The 22,027-nt window shown below is 41.7% G+C and overlaps 1 protein-coding gene across 1 annotated transcript in view; it reads right to left on the bottom strand.

Annotated features, from left to right (window-relative positions):
- Positions 1-449: 449 nt before the first annotated feature.
- The window catches only part of elovl5 (ELOVL fatty acid elongase 5), a 41,244-nt gene continuing 19,666 nt past the window's right edge, over positions 450-22,027 (bottom strand). The window contains exons 4-8 of the mRNA XM_052089695.1: positions 10,847-10,924; positions 9,727-9,898; positions 8,868-8,992; positions 2,260-2,394; positions 450-2,154 (exon numbers count right to left, since the gene is read on the bottom strand). Of these exons, the coding sequence (XP_051945655.1) occupies positions 2,035-2,154; positions 2,260-2,394; positions 8,868-8,992; positions 9,727-9,898; positions 10,847-10,924 (630 nt within the window). The 3' untranslated portion in view covers positions 450-2,034. The remainder of the gene's footprint in view (positions 2,155-2,259; positions 2,395-8,867; positions 8,993-9,726; positions 9,899-10,846; positions 10,925-22,027) is intronic.

Raw genomic sequence — 22,027 nt, 5'->3', positions numbered from 1 at the left:
GTTTTCATTTTATTTATGCAAACTGTAAATTATTATTTTGTTCTTTTGATTTTGGTGAGAAATATGACATTTGTGAGACATTCACTGATATAGTACATCACTAACAAACACTGACTTGAAAATATACAATCTTAAATTGAACAAAATCAATGACGCTATTGTGTTAGCATTGTGAAAACAAACAAAATGTGTAGAAAATAACTACTTTTGTTAAATGTACATTCACTACATAGATCTTCAAAGCAATTAACAGTCAATAAAAGCAGCTTAAATAGATTTTTTAATCAGCTCCCATGTTGTTTTAGCCTCAATGTATTTAACCCTTCGTTACTGTTTGGGCAATTTTTTAGCCTTGAGTTTTTTCTTTTTTAATTAGCAATGTTTCCTTCATCGGAGCAGTACAAGGCTTGGTGACTTTGATTTGATGAGTACAAATGGTTGCAAATATATATATATATATATATATATATATATATATATATATATATATATATATATATATATTTTTCAATGTTACCTCCACAGGAAATGCATGGGTGAGACTATAACACAGAGCTTTTTTTATTTATCAAACCAGTCAGTCACAATGTGGAACACCCACACATAAATTTTCTCGTAAACCACCCAAACCCGCACACACTCAGATCAAAGCCAGAGTCTGACCCCACATTATTGCTGTTTATGTCACTGAAAGTGAAAATTTTGCAAGCAACAAAATTGAAATCAGTTCAAATTTTGAACTGATCAAACAGTTCAAATGTTATAGTTTACCATTGCAGTCTTTAGTTTGTACACAAATTGTATTGTTATTTATTGTTCATTGCTGTTCATATCTGTTTATTGATGTTTGTTATATTGACATTTTATTAATTTACTCTATTGAGATATTGAATTTTGATGCTTTGATGTCTGAAATGGGTAACAAAATGGTTTATGTCTTCTGTTCATAATACCTCAGGTTTGACTGTAAGCATAATGTAGCATTTTTGCAAGAACTGAACATGTTTTTTTTTCCAAAGCAAACATTTGACAAATAATAGTCTTTGATGACGTCGAAGTACTATCCAAATTCATAACTTGTGAAATACATCTCAAAACTAATTTTGTTTCAACATTGGGTTACAGAGACTAGGACCATCTAAATCAATGGATCACTGAGGCCACCTACTGGCTTTTAGTGTTATTTCATGTCATGTATTTATTTATTTATATTCGCCAGATGTTAGCAAATGCTCCAAAAGCCTCACATAAATATCATGTTTTCTAAATTTGTCAGATTAATAAATTTTACGTTTTACATTAGTGAAATTAATATGAAATGTGTTTATTTAATAAAAAAATTAAAATATATATAATTAAATGTTTTAAAAAATCGAATTAAGTCTAAATAAATACCATCAAACTCCAGATGGAATGCAAGAGTTTAATATAATCTAATTTAATTGAACCCCGATCAGTCAAGTTGTCGGCCTTTAACTGAACAATATCCAAAGCAAAAGCAAAAATGGATATATATATATATATATATATATATATATATATATATATATATATATATATATATATAAATACATTTTTATACATTTCTCATTATCTTCTAATGATTCTAAGATTAACTGTCTATGCTCATTCTTAAGAAATGCTGTGTTCTTTACAGATGTGTATAATACTGCTCTAAAGTGGAGTGTGGCATACTCCTGTATATTTGTTAAGTTCCTCTGATACGTTCTCCTTTACATCAACAAACAACAAGCTTAGTTAAGACCAGTGCAAATTAGTACATTAATAAGGTTAGCCTCTTTATAATTCATTAAAAAAAAACTCAATAGACGACTGAGGAATGTGCTTACTTGAACCCTAATTGTTGTCTAGATCCCTTGTTTTTGTAATTCAATATGAATCTCTTAAAGACTAAATGGCCTTAGCTTGGTGAGTGGATATACATATATCTATGTTGCTATGGAAACCTACATCACTTTGATCACAGTGTTACACAGATACGGACAACAGGACTAAATGGTGGACAAGCTGCTCTCAATCTGTGCGGGGTTTCCTGTATTTCACCTTCTCGCTGGATGTCACCCCATTAGAGTGGCCATGTATTGATCCATTAGAGTAATCAGTCTTTCGAGAGCCGCCGTGTCCCTTATAGGTCTGTGTAACAAAGAATGAGAACATTTGGAGCAATTCTTTAAGCTGTACTATTTCACAACACAAGCAGGATGATATTTTGAACACTAATAATTAGAACCAGTTTACCTTTATGTAGAAATTTGAGAAGAGAAAGATAAGAGTGATCATATAACTGATCTGGAAATACAGCCAACCCATTGGAAAACCACATGGCCAAAACACAGCACAAGATGTTTGGAACATAGTTAGAACAAACTGGACCTGCAAGAGGAAAGAGCCATCAATGGTTGATTCTTCAATTAGGGGCAATTAAAATCTTCAAACTGGTAAAACTTTGATCACATGTCCTGGGATAATATTCGGAATTGGATCATGGTCTTGATCTACCTTCAAGTAGTATAATGTGTGATAGTGTGGATTTTTATTTTGTGAGTGGTGGTAATGATAGTAATCACTATTGATCTAATGTGGGAAAAAGCTGGATCAGCATTAGTCTTGAAATAGCTTAAAAGAAATAATCTAGCCATCAATCAACATATTTGTTTTTATAACTAAATAAAAATGCATTGTTCCTGAATTAAAATTCTAAAATACTTACGCTAATGAATATTGATGGTTTGGTATGCACCTAATGATGCTAATCTTAGATCATGATGTTAAAATGTAAAACAGAACCAAATAGAAACATATTTTTGAAAAAAAAAAAAAAAAGTAAAATAAAACTAAATCGTTATCTAAAACAAATTTATACAAACAGCACATGAAAACACAGAATCAACTTTTATCAATTATATACTGAATAACAACAGACACACATAAACAGACAGTTCAAAGAAAATAATCGATGACATAAAAAACATCAAATTAACCAACAAAAATAAAAGGAAAAAAGGTTCCACACATTAATTACTTTACATATATTTAATCGGAATTGTCCCTCTCCACTGCTTCCCACTGGCAACCTTCTAGGAAGTCCAAATAAGTGCCCCACTTCTAACCATATACACCCAAACTGCCGCTGTCTATGCGTCATCTCTTCAAAAACCGCTCATGAAATGACGGTGCATCAGCCGACTTCCATCCCTTAAGAATTACCTGCCTGCCGATCATCACGCAGGTAAGTACCTAGTTTTTTATATGATTGTTCATTATGTTAATACCCGCCCCATTACCCAAAATACAAAGTCTGGGGCAAAAGAAAATCTGAGTGCTCATGACCTCACAGATAAAATTCTGAACCCTCGACCAAAACTCTTGAATCTTAATAAAAACCAAAACACATGGGCTATGTCCCCATCCCCTAACTGACATCACCAGCAACTAGGTGTATCTTTAAAGCCAAGCCTATACAATCTAGAGGGAGTCCAATAAAAACAATGCAGAATATTGAATAGACTTGACATTTTTTTAAATCCTACCCCATTCTTCATCTTCCAGAACTAAATTAAACTCTCTTTCCCATAACTTCTTAAGAAATGTTAAAACCCTGTCCCCTAGACTAGCCAGAAATAGTACGCTGAATCTTCCTGACCTTTCCTAAAAGCAGCAAGCACCATCTAAAGAGTGTTTTCTGCTTTTGGGGGCTGCATACTACACCCAAAGGTGGTACAGAGTAGATGGCGCAGCTGTAAGTACCGGAGAATTGAGATCTGGGAATTCTAAACCGCTGTATTATATTTTCAAAAGGATCTCAACGCCCCATTTGCATACAGGTCACCCAGCGTAGTAACACCTTTCTCAATCCATTCTGTTCAGCAGAAAGTAGACTTGTTAATGCACAATTTAGTGTTTAACCAAATACTTGTGGCAACGTTCAGGTAAATGTCTGAATTGAACACATGGGAAACTTTTGTCCAGACTAAAAGCATGTGCGAGATAATGGGATGTGTCTTTAATTCTCCGGACAGCTTGGTAGAAAAACTTTGTTCAATAAAGAGCCAGGGAGGGGCTCAGGTAGAAGCAACCAATGTGCCAAATGTCTGAGACCAAAAGCATAATAGTAAAACAAAATCTTGGGGAGACCTAAAAGCCTTTGCCTTTGGCCTATCCAAATAAAGGATTTAGCTATATTATCAAATAGTTTAAAATAAAAGAGGGGAATTACAATGGGGGATAGACTGTAGTAGGTAGTTGAATTTTGGAATACAATAAATGTTTATAACAATAACCTTCCCAGTCATAGATAAATGTACTGAAGCCCACCTGTTCACATCAATCGAAAACCTTTTTATTAAATGGTCAAAATGAACAAACTAAATCACTCAAATTTGCTGGAAATAAAATGCCCAAATACTTAATGCCCTGCTTGGGCCACTGGAAGGCCCCCGGTTAAAAAGGCGTTTCAGGGCAATATGCTGTCAGAGCCAAAGCTTCGGAATTTAGAATGGAATTTAGAATTTAGAAAAGGAATTCATAATTCTGTGGAAGCAAGGCATAGATCTAGTAGGGTCGGAGACAAATAATAAAATATAATCTGCGTAAATCAAAAACGTATGCGCCACACCTCCCACCATCACCCCTGGAAAATCATCATCCTTTCTAATTGTGGCTGCTAATGGTTCCAAGGTAAGACAGAACAAATGGGGTAAAAAGGGCAACCCTATCCAGAATAAAATAATCTGAAATGAATCCATTCGTTTGAACCGCCGCTACTGGATGTCTATATAGTAACTTAATTCACCCAATAAAAGTATTCCCGAACCCATACATTTCCAAAATCTTAAAAAGACCATTCTACCATATCAAACACCTTTTTGGCTTCAAGTGAGATGGCAGCGACCGAAGTCTGATCCTTCGCCACTGCCCAAATGACTAATGTTATCAGATGAGTTACGGCCCTGAATAAACCCCACCTGATCTATATGTATAAGAGATGTCATAACTTGAAATAATTGGTTAGCCAAAATTTTTGACAATATTTGAATGTCTAGCTGGATCAGGGAAATTGGATGGTAACTCTTACCCTTGCTTGGATCTTTGTCCTTTTTAAGAATCAGGCTGATGCAGGCTTGCGTCATGGTTGGCTGAAGCTTACCATTCTTTAATGATTCTGTATAAACTTCTAGCAAAAGTGGAGCCAGTTCTGTAGCATAAGATCTAAAAAACTCAGCGGCAAAGCTGACTGGCCCCAGAGCCTTGCCGGAGTGCAAGGCTTTAATTACCTCGCCAAGCTCCTCCGAGTTTATCTCAGAATCAAGATAATTTTTCATCAGTTTAGGAAGTTCTAATGGTTCCACAAAGTGTTTAATATCCTCATCAGTAGACGAAGACATGGAGCTATAGAGATCAAGCATTATTAATATCAATGGCTGAGGTATACATTTCTCCACCAGCAGATTTTACTGAGGAAATGGTAGAAAAAGACTGTCTCTGTTTTATATATATAGCCAGAAGTTTCCCCTGTCTTGTCCATGACTTAAAATATGACTGTCTAGCCATGAATAGCCAAAACTCCACCTTCCGCAACAAAATAGGATTATATCTGTATTTCAGTTGGGTCAATTCCCTGAGGCCATTTAACAACATTTGGCGCTTCAGCTCTGCCTCTGCACTTTTAATATTCCCTTCCAGTTCCACAAGCTCTTGTGCTTTGGATTTTTTGGTGAATGAGGCATACTGTATTATCTGGCCCCAAAGAACTGCCTAAGTGCATCCCAAGGCATGGCCTCAGAGGACACTGAGGATCAGTTGGTCTCCATATAGACATTCATTTCAGCCTTTAGCATTTGTTGGAATTCAGGATTTTGAAAGTGAAACATTAAAGTGCCAACTATATGATTTCCTTCTCTCCATATCTGGCAACACCTCTAAACACACCAGGGTGTGACCTGAGTCTAAAATGTTTCCAACTGAGCAATCAACAACAGATGAAATGAGGGACTTCTAGAAAAAAAAATATTCTAGAATAAATCTTATGGACTGATGAAAAAATGTATAGAACAAGAAAATGCTGTGGCTCTTCCAAGAAAGCCTTCCTTTACTCATCGCCTCGTGCAACACAAGATCTTTATCAGACGATATCAGAAATTTGGGATCTCTGAGCAAGAACTCTGTGAGCTCTCTCGATATCCAGCTTATGGCCTGCTATGTCGAGCAGATTCGGAAAGAGCCAGTCCAGGAGCTTCACCGTATCCGGTCTCTCTTCTCCTTTAGGAACTCAGACAATATGGATGTTATTCCGCTGGCTACAGTTCTCCATGTCCTCCAACTTTTCCCAGACACACTCTAAATCCACCTTGGTCATAGTGGATTAGCAGATAATTCCCTCTCCAATGACGTTTCTGGACATCGCCCACTCTTGTAACCACATAAGAGAACTTTGCCTCCATGGCAGTGATCGATCAACGCATCACAGCGAGATCCTCCAAGTCAGCAACGACCTTCGTCAGTATTGCCGACATGCTCAGCATCTCTCACCGCATTTCTCGAACCTCCCAACTAACTAGTCTTTTAATGTCTCCAGAGCCCGAGGATTTTGAATTCTTTGACATATTGTCCTCCTAGAACAGTTATGGAACAGAGTGTATCAGATCTCACCGGTTTATGTCATTATATGTATTAAAACTAGCAAAGTGCTCGCCATTCACACGTCCGATCCTCGCATGGTGTCACGTAGCCAAAAACATGATTTTTATTAGAAATGTAATGCTTTTCTTCCCCTCCTATTAGGTTTGGGTCAATGTGACCCATCTCTACTTTTCAGTTTGAAAAGTTTGACTGTCTGAAATAGCGATATAAAATTATTAATCTAAAATGTATGATTATATTAAATTTATTATAAAGTTATTAATATCAAAATGTCACTTTGTGAGAAAGAAAAGGTTTAATAAACAGTTGTTGAATATACTTTATATATCATTATGTTCGCAAATTTCCTCGTTTTGTTGCTCTGACAAGCCAAAAAAAATAAAGGTTTACTGTTTTTAACCGTTTTTTGTTTTGTTTGTTTGTTCTTCTGTATTTTAGTTTATTTAAACTATGTGTATGCATCCATTACTTAATGGATGTATCTTTTTTCAACATAATTTGAGAGAGAAATTTGCTACAGAGAGGTCAAGCCAAAATAGAGAAACTGTTAAATGCCACCTTTCAACACTTCAAAATGAGAAAAAGGTTATAAGATACACAAGAAAAGTTTACAGCTATAAAAAGTAGAATGATTGTTTTGTGTTGGTTTTTATCATAGGTAATCACTGGCATTTTATTATAGTGAAAGAATTTTGCTTTAAAATGAAGCTTTCAAGTTTGTAAGGAAAAGGGTGATTCTTTGGAAACCTGTCAAGAGAAATGTCCTGTCATATTTAACCCCAAATCAATACAAAAACCCCCCACATTCAATAATATTTCCTATAAAGAAAATGATTTACACATTTACATTTAGGACCATTAAGAGTTTTTGCATTGTGACATTATATTCAGAACACTTAAAGGGGTCATGACATGGTTTTTTTTATTGTATTATTATGTTCCCTTAGGTGCAATTATAGTATTAATATATTTTTTTTTAAGAAAAACTTTTAAAATCTAGTGATTTATGACCTTTTCCCACCCTGTTTCTCATCCTCTGATTCAAACAGTCTGTTTTGGGGGCGTTTTCCATTTAAGACTTCAGTGTTAACGCTCACTGTTATGATTGGCTAACGCCAGTGCCTATGTATCAATTATTGACGCTCCCAGCCAGAACAATATGCAAGTAAACTAAGTAAAAACACTGTGATTATTCATAATGAATGAAATTGCGCTTTAAAAAGTAGTTTAAAGTTTAAAATAGATTACTTACAGTTTGCGTCGTCGTTGTTCCCAGAATAGTCGGCACGGACTTATCTTTGAGCAACAGTTTTCTGGCAAAGCCAGCATCATATTGAGATTTGTTCTCAAAACAGTCATCCTTAAAATGTACAGAACAAACGCTTAAGTTAACACTGCCGTGACTGGAACGTCCGCAAAAAATAAACTGCATCCATTTTTCCCTGACGTCTGGATCTTTCGGCAGATTATTCAGAGGTTTTGTTTGACCACAGCCAGGAACAGCACATCTGTGTGGCATCGTAATTTTCCTGTGCACAAGTAGTCTCTGTCAGAGCTCGCTGTCCATCGACTGAACACTTGTGAGGCGACGGCGATACTGAAATGAGCGTAGTTGTCTTACGCTTAAATCGTAGTTATCTTGTGCTGGAGGCGGTCATATGCAAACGCTGTTACGTCACTTCTAACCGACACGTCACTTCTAACCATGAATCCAGAACGAGCTGTATTTTGAGCTTGATTAAATAAATGATTCGTTTAGAATGGGGAGGACGTCTTAAAATATTAAACTTGCAGGACGTTTTAATGATACAAAGACCTCTTATATACCAAAAGATCAAGGCAAATTTGGTTTCTCATGTCATGACCCCTTTAAACGCATTTTGCCCACCAGTTCTCATAACTCTAAAACAGACATTTTTTTCTGTTTTCCAGAAAGAAAAGATGCAGTCGTACAATTATTTATCGAAGATTACTGAAAATGAAATTCAGTCCAAAGGGAGTGCTACTATGATATATAATACTTTATAACTAAAATAAAATGTCATGTTTTCACATGTAAAAAAAATAAAAAATCTTGATAGGCCTAAAATAGACATGCAAAATATTTTCTTATAATTTCTTATTTGTTTCTTCTGATTTGAGAGTAAACTATGACCAAGTGTTTTCTTGACAGGTTTCGTGAGAATCACCCAAAAGTGTATACTTACCAGCTGCCCTTGAGTGATGTATTTTTTCCACCACAGATACGGTCTGAGGGCTGGAACAGCAGAGAGGCCGTAATATGAATACATCAACACATGGATGAAGCTGTTAAACGTGGCACCAAAATATGCTGATGAAGAGTAGAAACGTCAGTATTAGTAACTGCATAAGCAGTATTCACCATCTCATCATCACATCCAAATCTTCCCCTCCGCTGCCACTCTCCAATCAGACAAGTTGGCAAGACATATGAGAACCAATGCCATTAAATGGTGTTGACAGCAATTTTAAAGTCACTTTTATACTTCAATTGAGGGTAAAATGATCAGTGAATAACAATTTAAAGCTTCAGGTTAACTTGGAATATATCACACACTAAGTCAAATAGACTACTTTTATGGTGTGTTTATGGTCATTTTGGAGCTTGACAGTCCCAGTCTTCATTCACTTTCATTATATGAAAAGTGTTCCACTAAAGAGAGAAAATCATATGGGTGGAGTGACATGAATGTGAGTAAATATTAAAAGAATTTCATTTCTGGGTTGTGATAAGCCAAGATCACTCTCATACAAGTTTATCCACATTTTAATCTGACTGTGATTTTAATAGATCCACTACACCCAATATGTAACAACAAGTAGTCTAAGAAGTAAACAGATCTGTTTAGGTCAGAGGTCGATAGAACACAATTTTTTTAACGTTTCCAAGCTAAATAATGCAATAAGTTATTTAAAGACCATCTGGACCTGCTTTCTTGCCCTCTTTGTGTTTGTTTTTGTGCATCTGAATAATTCAGCATATTAAGTGCAGCATAAGCTTCTATTCACAGCAAAGTGAGGGGAGATTCTGTGCGAGGAACTTACAGTGGCCACACGGCACCCAGTTCATGACGAACCACCAGATGCTCAGCATGCTGGCGTGATGGTACACATGCAGGAACGTGATCTGGTGGTTGTTCTTCCTCAGGATGAAGAAGATAGTGTCCATAAACTCAATGAGTTTGGAGAAGTAATACCACCAGAGGACATTGATCATCTGTGGAGGGATTACAAGGACTCATTTTACAAGAAATAATACACAATCAGTGTCAGATGGTACAAAAGTCATTACCTTGATGGCCCAAGCTTTTTTAAAGCATTTCAAGAAATATCTTCTGCTGCCAGACAAACTGATGGAAATACCTTTCACAAGTTACAACAGTACTTGGGCAGATTGCATTGATAAGATGCAATTCCAGGAACAGCCTGACACAAACTAGGCTGTATTCTAAGACCCAAATCTATTGCGATCAATGTTAGCTATTCAGACCATAAAGTCTAAAGTGGTTTTTAGTCCATGTCTGCTAAGCTTTGAGGTCACCTGTATGCTATTGCGCTCCTAATAGTTGACAGACCTACCGTAAGCTCAAAGGTTGTTCATTAATGGTATATGCTTCAGTTGAAGCCATCAGTCCCCGTTATTTCACTTCACTGTGTAAAAATCTTGTTTGATAGCCGAATTCCTGGTTAACATCTATATTACCCATGATCCAGCAGAGAAATCTTCACCACTCAGAGATCCGTGCCCAACAAAGCCCTTCACCATTAAACTACACCACTAAACTTAAAATATATTGTTTCTATACTTCTATCAACAACCTAAAATGAATAGTTTTATATATTTATATTAATTTACATAATTCGCAATGCTTCATGGGATTGTATTTCTTGCCCTTGTGAAAGACGGTAAGTACACAGTCTTGTATATTTGTCTTTTTGTCTGATTTTCAAATACTTTTTTGCCAATGTTTGTGATGCTGCGATTCACATTGAAGCTGGTTGCTTTGGTTCATGGCTTAAAACTCTTTTATGGAGGATTTTATGAAAAGACTATGCAAAAAACACAGAACATCAACACAAGAAAAATAATTTTGCTCTATACAATTTTGAAGAAAGAATGTAGCTATGAATGTTATAAACATGATATCAAAGTTGAGTTGTTTACCCTGTTATCAGCTTCTCCTCCACTGTGGGTGTTTTGGCAGAAGAAGTTGTATCCACCTTGATACGCTGACATGACCAGCTGTAGAGACAGAAGAGTCCAACAGACAACATAGTCATTCTTAACAACACTGCTCTCTCTTTTTTCTCTATGAGTACAATATTCTCCTGAGATAACTAAAGCGGAGTACACTACAGAATAAGCAGCTGCACAGGCCTGCTGGTGTACTCCTCATTCATGGACATATTTAACGGCTGAGTTCTACAGAAACTGGACAAAAGTGCTTCATATATTACTTTCAATTCCTCTGAACTGTCTTCAATAATCTTGTTCTCACCTCCTGTTTTTTCCACTCACTGTGCAGTTCAATCTCACATGAGCCTCTTATCTATCAGAGTTTATGGTCTCTTTTTGAATAAAAGGCATTGTTCAAGAATTTTAGCAAACACAGAATGAGAGCTGCTGGATCTTGTCTGTCCTCATATAAGTTCTACTGAATGACAGAGAAAGGTTCTTGTTAACACCTGACTTCATGTTGCAGGTGACGGTTGTGTAGAAAATGGTCCTCTGTTTTGTCCACTGTACTCAGGAGGGGACATCTCCATTTAAAGAGATAGTCCTCACAAAAAGGAAAACTCTGTTATCACACACCCTCATGTTGTTGTAAACCCATATGCTGTTATTTTTTTCTGTGGAAAACAAAGGGCTCTACTACGCGCTACGTCCGTGCCTAACGTCTTATCCGATTTTCATGAGCACGCCAATTCTAATCGCAATTTCCATGCCGGTGCAAAGCGCAAGCAGCCATGGGTGGGAGTGCTTGAGCTATTGTGGGTGTATGCGAGCAAACTGTGGGTGTATTTTATGTTGATGAAGTGGAACAAAAGCACAATTTGCTATTTTCCTGAGAGATATGTAATTGCGCAAAGACGTTAAAACTACATCTTAATTGAGCACAAAGTTTAAACTCAGTTCCTGCATTTGCAATTTGGAGATTAAACCAGCAGGTGCTAATAAAGTTCATGTCCAAATTCTGAAAATATAGAGAAACATCAAATAATGAGGTAATCGCTTGAGATTTGTATGAGGTAATAGTATATTTTTTCAAAAAACTTTATTGTTATGTTTATATGTATTATTATTATATATTTACAATTGCATTTATGATTTAATTTCTAGCCTACTAGTAATTTTCCACGTGTTGTTGAGATTTATTTTTAAGTCTCTACAAAAGGGTCCGGTGATAGAAGGAGAGAAAATGTTTGGATTGGGTATGATTTTTGTACACCTTCGTTATAGTGATTTATATTTTTGTTTTGTTTGAAGTGTAATTTTAATTAAGATTATTTTTGGTTTATTTTTTCATGTTTGAATACATGTATTTAATTTTTTTAAATCAAAATCGACAGGTAGAAGTGAAGTGCGTGCCGATACAGTCATTGTTAATGCAAGCCATGATTTGAGTGTCAGTGGATGAAAATGATTAAGAATACTTACATTCTCTATAATTTAACTGAGCATACATCCAAATTCAGAAGAGAACTACATTCTCTATGCATATAAAATGAGCGTCTTACTGTCATATGAATATGTCTGGCATTCATCAAGGACGAAGTTAATGCACATTTTCAATTCTTCTAATTCACTGCATACAGTCCATTTACACTCCAAACGTCTTATGAATGTGCTGTCTTTGTTTATATCACTGGTGCTTGACAGGGAATGAACAATAATAGGATGCAGACAGTGGAAAACACAGAAGAGGCTCAGAATTCAATTGCATTTAATCCAGCCGATTTGCGTGTTGAGCGGGCGGTTTTGCCAAACCTACTTGCACTTAGACTTAGCGCATGTTTGCACAAAAATACCAAACTTTCATGACCATACCCATTGACTTTGCACTTATGACTAATGGCATAGCGCTGCACTTAACACTAGGGCTCTTAAAATAGGGCCAAAAAGCTTAACGCAGGTCTTTTTCCATTCAAAGACAGTTCATTGTGACCACGTCTGACAAGCTCTGAAAAGGACCATACAAAACAGCAACAATTATAATAAAAGAAAATTAATAGTCCATGTGACTTAAGTGTGGTTGTGGTAGAGCAGTGAGAGAAAGAGGAGAGAGAGATGAAAAAAAAAAAAAAACACTTACTCGCCAGTTCTCCAATACGCCGTAGCTTGTTCCTCGGCCACTCCTCCACCCTCTAATGGATGACAGCCGCGCCTCTCCAGGCGGATCGGCCTCCCCATTCACGGTCGGCGGTCTCAGACCCTGCAGCATTTCAGCGGCTGGTAGGGGACTCCTCCGCCCCTGGCAGCGGCCCTGACCGCTCCAGGCGGTCGGTTAGGAGCCCCTTCTCCCCTCGCGGTCGGCGGCCATTCCTCCGCTTCCAGGCGGTCGGGCTCCTTGTCCCCCGGCAGATGGCCGCGGCTGCTCCATTGGGGTTGACGGTAGTGGCTAGAACTCTACTACGGCATATTCCTCCTCCTTCCCGGGTTTCGGCACCAGTGTAAAGGAGGCAAGAACCGGCTTGAAAATATAAATCCCCCATAAAATATGGGGGCATTTTAATGTGTGGAGGCAAGTCATTCCACAAAACACACAGAGTAATAGGGGTCTGGGAACCAGACTCTCTAGGGCCCGTTTAGCAGCATATCTCAGCCTTGCCCTCTTCTCCTCTTCAGCTGCATGTTTTTTGAGATCCTGAGCACTACTGGATCCTTTGCAGCCACAGTTGAGTATCTTTTCAAGCAGACTCTGCTGCTGCTGGCGTTTGTTAGTGGTTCCTGCTGAACAGATATTTCTTGCAGATTGTGCGATCCACCTCCCCATATTTGACATCATCTCGTCTGAAGAACTCGACTGCCGTCTTCTCCCTGGATTGGAGGGTGTACATGACAGTCTGAATGGCTATATTGTATGTTACACATTATGGGTAAATATTATTTCTTTTGCAGTTTGCCTAGTACCATAATAGCGTAAAACCAGGCGCGTGTACGTAATAAGAGTGCACAGAACCGTATCCGCGGCCATAAAACCGTCCTCACGAGGGAGCATTTCTGCTCCGGAAAAAACATAGTCTTATATTTCATAGTCATATCTTATATCTTTATAATTAAAATCTGTATCTTTCTGGCCATGATCGTTTAAAATGTATAAAGTGCATTATTAATTTAGAAGCATCGTATTCAACATGTAAAAATGAGGTCAGGCTCATTTCTGTAAAAGCTAGCAGATAGGAGCTTGCTCCTGCTTGCATTAGCTTACATGTTGCAGGCTATAGATAACGTGAAACAAGAGAAAGATGCCGTCACGTTAGCCTAAATTACATCCAGGTTGCTGCCACTTGTCTCCATAAATGAACAATTAGCTTAACTAAAATTATTGGTTAATAACAGTCGGTTAAATAATTAAATTGGCAACATCACTGTACTAAATAACTTACCTCAGGCTTGCTTTCCGACGTGCAGTTCATTCGGCAGCGTGTCCAGTTGTCAGAATCGTGGTGTAGCAGACTTTGAAAAAAAAAAAACCCGCCCTACTCTGACTCGGATTGGCTGTCAAATTTCGGCATTAAGAGTGATGATTGGTTAGGTAGAACCTAAAGTTACAAAGTTTATGGTAACTATGCAGCTATTGCAGGTAAATGCTGGCCAGATTAGTAAATTCCCAGAATGCATTACAACATGAATAAATGATACGCTTAGTGTTATAGACATATTATTATTCTTATCATTTGTATTTTTTTTTTTTGCTGTATTTTATGCTATTATTGTTTTTGTTGCCACTGTTGGTCAATTGTTGTGTGGTGATGTAAGAAGCTCATCTTTTAACTTAATGAGGTTTGTTGATTGTCACATTACAGGTTTGTGTGTTGATGTCTATTGCTTGACTGTGTCAAACAATTGTACACTGCCTTGCAAGACATACCTCTGCAATCAGAGGCAAAGATTACAGTTAACTTCGTATAAAAGTAATTAAAAAGGGGACCAAATAAAAGTTCACATATTGCGAATAATAGTTGGCTGAACAAGAAATTAGTAGTTCTCTCGACAAGAATTTTTGCATTTGGTGAACAAAGTCACATTGACTACACAAAGCAATGTTACGGAGGACAATTATTAGAATCAGAATGAGCTTTACTGCCAAGTGTTTTCACGTACACAAGGACATTTTTTTGGTGATAGGAGAAACAAGTGCACATAGAACATTACAGTGAGACAGAATATAAAACAAGGTAAGAGTATAAATAGACGTATTACAAATACAAATACTAGGTTATATAACAGAATGACGTATGTACATGTGCAAGTGGTAATGTATAAATTATTAAAGGAATATTCCATGTTAAATTCAAGTTAAGCTCAATCATCAGCATTTGTGGCATAATGTTGATTACAACACCAATTTATTTAGACTTTTTCCTTTTTTTTCTTAAAAAAAGTGCAAATCTGGGTTAAAGTAAGGCACATTGGTCAGTTGTTGTCTGGTGATGGAATGGAAATGAATAGGGGTCAATCGGTAAACGTTAAAATACTATAGCCACAAGTAGGGCTGGGTATCGTTCAACAAATTCCGATATCGATACAGTTACCAATATCTTACATTTACATTTACATTTATTCATTTGGCAGACACTTTTATCCAAAGCGACTTACAAAAGAGGAAGAACATCAGCGAATCATCTCAGGGAGACAGTGGTACAAAAAGTGCCATATTACAAAGTTTCACTATCATCAGAATAGTATACAAAACAGGTTTAAGTGCAACAAGAAATGTAAATAATTTTTTTTTTTTTTTTTTTGTGACCGGTTAAGTGCTTTTGCAAAAGATGTGTTTTTAGCCGTTTTTTTGAAGATAGAGAGTGAGTTAGCTTCCCGGATTGAGTTTGGAAGGTCATTCCACCACCGTATTGAAAAATATATTATATTTTTTTCAATACCAATTTTATGAAATCCATTTTAACAAGATTAAAAACATTACCTCAAAAAAACTTACAGACACAAAGACTCTCCTGAGCCTTCTGGTCTCCTCATACCAGGGTTGGCAGGGGCAGAGGCTATAACATTAATGTGAAGAGGAAAAAAAACAAAACAAGAAAGCTAAAGTGTAAATTCAGTCAACCCTAAGGATAAGTACGGTTTAACAAGATAACTAGTTTAATGTGAGTTAAGTTACTCTCAACCTTAAAGGATTTTTAGCATCAATTTAGCGAGCTATCTATAGCCATACATCCAAACAATTTCTAATGTTACGTAGGTCCCAGTTTATAGAACTATGTCACCGTGCACAGAAACGTTATTTTTAACAAGTACACAAGCATGTACCACAACAAGTTAGCCGATTTTGTTTGTTGGTTTGTTTGCTAAGCGTTAACATTACCTGTTGGATTCTCAGTCATAGCTCCACTGCATTCATCAGTAGTTTTGAAAGAAGCTCTGTGGCAGGAGGACGCTGAGAGGACGACTGCACCGGCTCGGTCTTCTTGCAGTCGAAGATGGAGCAACTTTCTACTCTTAAGTTTATTCCGTGTACTGTCAAGTGCTTCATCAGATTTGTCGTGTTGCCGGTCTTGGCAGCAATTATCTTGTCGCAAATATTGCATTGCATGCTGTTGGCATTGTTACGACTGCGGGAAGCAGGAGAAGGCAGACAGGGGTTTAGGATCCAAACGCAGTTTATTCGTGATAACACAAAGTAAACAAACTCAGGAACAAATGAAAAGATCCACGATGGGAAAAACACAAACTAGAAGTACTGGATTTAACACAGGAAGAACAAATGACCAATGACTGGGGGCACAAAGGGCAGACAGGCAGTCCAGGGGGCAACGAGGGGCAGACAGGCAGTCCTGGGGGCAACGAGGGGCAGACAGGCAGTCCACGGGGGGCACAAGGGACACGGAGACAGACCAAGGAGGGCGAGAGGGCAGATAAGCAGTCTCTGGGGGTGTGTGCTGGGAACCAGGTCGGGTGGCCTGGGGAGCTTCCACCGGGTAGGGGCGGGTTTAGGTGGACTGGGAGATGGCCGCAGAGCAGGGGCCGGTTCAGGGGGCCTGGGAGGTGGCCACAGGACAGAGGCCGGTCCAGATGGCCCGGGAGGTGGCCAACTGGCAAGGACAGGGACTGGGTCAGGGGGCCTGGGAGGAGGCCACTGGACAGGGACTGGGTCAGGGGGCCTGGGAAGAGGCCATAGTACTGGGACCGGGTCAGGAGGCCTGGAAGGCGGCCACAGGACGGGAACAGGGTCAGGAGGCCTGGGAGGAGGCCACAGGACAGGGACTGGGTCAGGAGGCCTGGGAGGAGGCCACAGGACGGGAATAGGGTCAGGAGGCCTGGGAGGAGGCCACAGGACAGGGACTAGGTCAGGGGCCCTGGGAGAAGGCCACACTAAGGGGACAGGTTTGGGTGGCCCGGGAGCTGGCCACAAGGCAAAGGCCGGTTCAGGGGACCTGGGAGGTGGCCATCGGACAGGGACAGGTCCAGGAGGCCTGGGAGGCAGCCTCAGGACAGGGACAGGTCCCAGAGGCGGAGCTGAGAGGGGCTCTGGTGACGAAGCTGTGGGAGGTTCTGGAGGCCCAGGAGGTGGAGCCAAGGGAGGCAGACCCATGGAAAGCTCTGGAGGAGCAGGAGGCAGAGCTGAGGGAGGCTCTGGAAGCTCAGGAGGCGCAGCTGAGGGAGGCTCTGGAGGCAGAGCCGAGGGAGGCTCTGGAGGCTCAGGAGGCGGAGCCGAGGAAGGTGGCGCCGTAGGAGGCTCTAGAGGCGGAGCCCTGGAAGGCCCTGGAGGCAGCGCCGTAGGATGCTTTAGAGGCGGAGGCCTGGAAGGTTCTGGAGGCGGAGCCGTAGGAGGCTCGGGAGGCGGAGGCCTGGAAGGTTCTGGAGGCGGAGCCGTAGGAGGCTCGGGAGGCGGAGCCGTAGGGGGCTCGGGAGTCTCAGGAGGCGGAGCTGAGGGAGGCTCTGGAGGCTTAGGAGGCGAAGCCGTAGGAGGCTCAGGAGACGGAGCTGAGGAAGGCCCAGGACACGGAGCCGAGGATGGCTCAGGAGGTGGAGCCGAGGGCGGTGGCACTGCAGGAGGCTCCAGAGGCGAAGCTCTGGGAGGCTCGGGGAGAAGAGCCGTAGGACGCTCTAGAGGCAGATCCCTAGGAGGCTCTGGAGTCTCTGGGAGCAGAGCCGTAGGAGGCTCAGGAGGCGGAGCCGTAGGAGGCTCGGGGAGAAGAGCCCTAGGAGGCTCTGGAGGCGGAGCTGTGGAAGGCTCAGGAGGCTCTGGGGGCGGAGCCCTGGAAGGCTCGAGGGGCTTGAGAGGCGGAGCCCTGGGAGGCTCGAGAGACTTGAGGGGTGGAGCCCTGGAAGGCTCGAGAGGCGGAGCTCTGGAAAGCCTGGGAGGCGGAGCTCTGGAAAGCCCGGGAGTCGGAGCTCTGGAAAGCTCGGGAGGCTCGGAAGGCGGAGCTCTGGAAAGCTCGGGAAATTCGGAAGGCGGAGCTCTGGAAAGCTCGGGAAACTCGGAAGGCGGAGCTCTGGAAAGCTCAGGAAACTCGGAAGGCGGAGCTCTGGAAAGCTCGGGAAACTCGGAAGGCGGAGCTCTGGAAAGCTCGAGAGGCGGAGCCCTGGGAGGCTCGAGAGGCGGGGCCCTGGTAGGCTTGAGAGGCGGCGCCCTGGGAGGCTCGGGAGGCGGAGCCCTTGAAGGCTCGAGAGACTTGAGAGGTGTTGGGTCTTGGACGGTAGAGGCTACAGGCGCTGGCTCTGGGACGGCAGAGGCTACAGGCGCTGGCTCTGGGACGGTAGAGGCTACAGGCGCTGGCTCTGGAACGGTAGAGGCTACAGGCTCTGGCTCGCTGACCGTGGCAGGCGTGGGCTCTGGCTCGCTGACCGTGGCAGGTGTGGGCTCTGGCTCGCTGACCGTGGCAGGCGTGGGCTCTGGCTCGCTGACCGTGGCAGGCGTGGGCTGGGAGGCGGAAGCCTTCCTTCTCCTCCTCCTTCGGGCGGACGAAGTTGGCTGTGCTGGCTCGTTGACGGCGACAGGCGTGGGGGTTTCCTCACTGACCGGAGGGGCTGGCGAGCCGCATACCAGCAGCGTCTCCGCCACGAAATCACGGAGTGTCCAGCCGCGTGTCGCCGGTGGCAATCGCTCCCTGAGCGAAACGGACAGGCCATTCTTAAAAAATACCACCAGGGAAGAGTCAGGGAAGTCGGTGGCACACGCTAGGATCAGGAAGTCCCTAACGTGGTCCTCCATCGGGCGGCTTCCTTGCCTCAGGTCCAGTAGGCGACAGCTCGCCCGGAGAACCGCTGGATCCATAGTTTGGTCTTTCGTTGATTGTATGTGAACGTGAATGTCATTGTTGTATGTTCGCTCGTGGTTACCCTGTTCCCTGTCTGTTCCATCCGAGGTTACCCTGCTGTCTGTCGTTTCAGGTTTACCCTGCCCACTGTGGATGTTCTCTGCCCAGTCACTCCTGCACCCCTCCTGTGTTAAATCCAGTATTTCTAGTTTGTGTTTTTCCCATCGTGGATCTTTTCATTTGTTCCTGAGTTTGTTTACTTTGTGTTATCACGAATAAACTGCGTTTGGATCCTAAACCCCTGTCTGCCTTCTCCTGCTTCCCGCAGTCATAACAGGCATGAAGCCTGGTGAAATACAGCCACACTTTTGTTATTTTACACATCTTTTACATCTATGGGTTTTCGGCCGCATACACATTACCGCCTCACGTGTGAGCCGCGTCTCTGAGCGTAACCGGTGTAAACTAGTGTTTTTCCTTGATGCCTAAACACAGCCAATCACCGGCATTTTAAATTCTATCACCGAAGTTGTGACCACTGAATTTCTTAGGTATTGAAATTTGGTACCGAACAACAAGACATTTTTTGAGGCAATTCGGTTGGTGCCTAAAATGTATCGAACTCGATACCCAGCCCTAGCCACAAGACATAAAAGATATGTTTGTTAACATGATTTTAGTGTGATAAAATCGCTTACTAACATTTTCTGTGTAAATTTCTAGCCAATTATAGCCATTATGATCAGGGATGTCCTTAGGGAGGTGCAACCAGTGCAGTCCCCCCGCAGATTGCTACCTACGGGGAGATAGCTATCACGGCCCCAGCCCACGAACACTATAGGACCCAACCTGTACTATCGATGGCCCTGATGATGATGCAATGTCAACAATCCCATAAACCCTAAAATGACAATTTAAACAACTTTACAGCTCAAATAAAACATGAGTTTTAACAAAATTATTAATATAAGTGCTTTTATAAAATTACAGTTCCCTATCTGTCACTCACTCGATGTTGTGTCGCAGTAGTGACACAAGGGGTTGAACTTGTGAGCCCCAAACAGAAGGAAAAGGCCAATGAGAATTGCAGAGTGGAATTTGCATGCTACTCCCCCGGACATACGAGTATAAAAGGAGACAGCTTGCAACCACTCATTCAAATTTGTTCTTCGGAACCAAGCAGCATAGAGAAATCCACTAGCGTTCCATTCACCTCAGAAAGCAAAAGTGTAAAAACGGCTGTTGGATATACGGCGCATTAAAGCAGATTCTCCCTTTCTCACACAGATAAGTGCAGAGAATGCCCTTGGGTGCTTCAGCAGCCACACTTGTGAGATATAAAAGAGTATATTTTCTCTAAAACAGTAAGCACTGATGGAGAGCGTCTTTTTAAAGATGCCTTTCCTTTTATGTGCAGTTGCTGGATGCGGCCATTATCTCTCCGTCTCTGATGGCCACGATCGCGGTCTCCCGTGTTTGGGTTGTAGGCACGCTGAGACAGTGTTTTTTAGATGGTTCATGTTCTCACAGCGAGAACATGACCATGGCAATGCTGTGGTCGAGGCTTTCATTCTTTAGAGAGAAAGCCACTCCAGCCACTCCCCGCCCCGGTTCTTCTGGCTACATGCCCAAGGCCGTGGTGGCTAGCGCTTGGGCCGATTTGGGGAATCCAATGGGAGCATTTCCGCCGGGTGAATTCCTACAGACCTCCCCGCCAGTCGAGTTAATGGATGAGTCAGGTGGCTCACACCAGGGCGAGCTTAATGTCTCATTCAGGCTCGGGAGGAGGATGAGGTTTCGATCGCCGCATGAGGCCAACGTGGAGCTGGCGGCCATGCTTGCCCGGGCTGCTGCGATCGTCAGGCTGAAGTGGAACCCTCCACCCTACCCTAAGCGTTCACAGCTGGACGACTTCCCGCACACCGTCTGCTCGTTGCCGAGGACATCCTCCTGCGGCAGCAACACCGGCTCCGCCACAGCCCGAGCAACCGCTCGGCCCTGGTTTAGAGCCCTCCCGCAGGAAGTTGATGCCCCGCATCTCTCAGTCTGGTGCCAAGAACCACAGGAATGCTTCGAAGCATCCCAGAGATGGGCAACCCAGGGGTGCAGAGAAACGCTGTAAGCCAGGAGGGGGTACATAGATTATTCCATCCCCCGGTGGAGGGCTGGGAGGAGAATCTTTTGTTCCCTTTTGTTTTGATTTTGCCACATGCCCAGGGGGCTCTGGCACTTTCATTTTCCCAAAAAAAAGAGCGGTTTCCAGATTCTCAGGTTCACACACACACCGTGTCTACAGCCGTCGTTGTCACGACTAAACTGTCTTCATTACGAAAGTTGTGGAGGCAGCCCTTGCACCTCGCTAAGTGAAGTGGGTGTCTGCATCCTCAATTATCTCGATGACTGGCTGATTCTAGCTCACTCTCGAGATCTATTGTGTGTGTGTGTGCACAGGGACCTGGTGCTCAGACACCTCAGCCAATTGGGGCTTCAGGCCAACTGGTAAAAGAGCAAGCTCTTCCCGGTGCAGAGCATCTCTTTTCTCGGGATGGAGTTGGACTCAGTCACTATGACAGCACACCTCACGAGCGAGCGCGCTCAGTCAGTGCTGAGTCAGTGTCATTCAGGGCAAGAACAGCGGTCCCGCTGAAACAATTTCAGATGCTCCCGGGACATATATATATATATATTTGACATTTTATTGAAGAGGAATAGCCCCTTGAGATGAACCATCTCGTTTTCGAGGGGGTCCTCGATTCTAGATACAGAAATTCTCCTTACAGCAGCAGTCAAACAAACGTAACAATAACAAAACAAAAAACAAATAACATGCATTACAGTAATAGTAAGTATTTAAATATATAAACCAAAAACCATACAAACAAGACATTCATTCATACAAGACACC

The sequence above is a fragment of the Xyrauchen texanus genome, chromosome 24, assembly GCF_025860055.1.
Source record: "Xyrauchen texanus isolate HMW12.3.18 chromosome 24, RBS_HiC_50CHRs, whole genome shotgun sequence".
Lineage (NCBI taxonomy): Eukaryota > Metazoa > Chordata > Actinopteri > Cypriniformes > Catostomidae > Xyrauchen > Xyrauchen texanus.
Note: the sequence above shows the minus strand (reverse complement) of the source record. Positions and strands in the feature narration are given on the sequence as shown.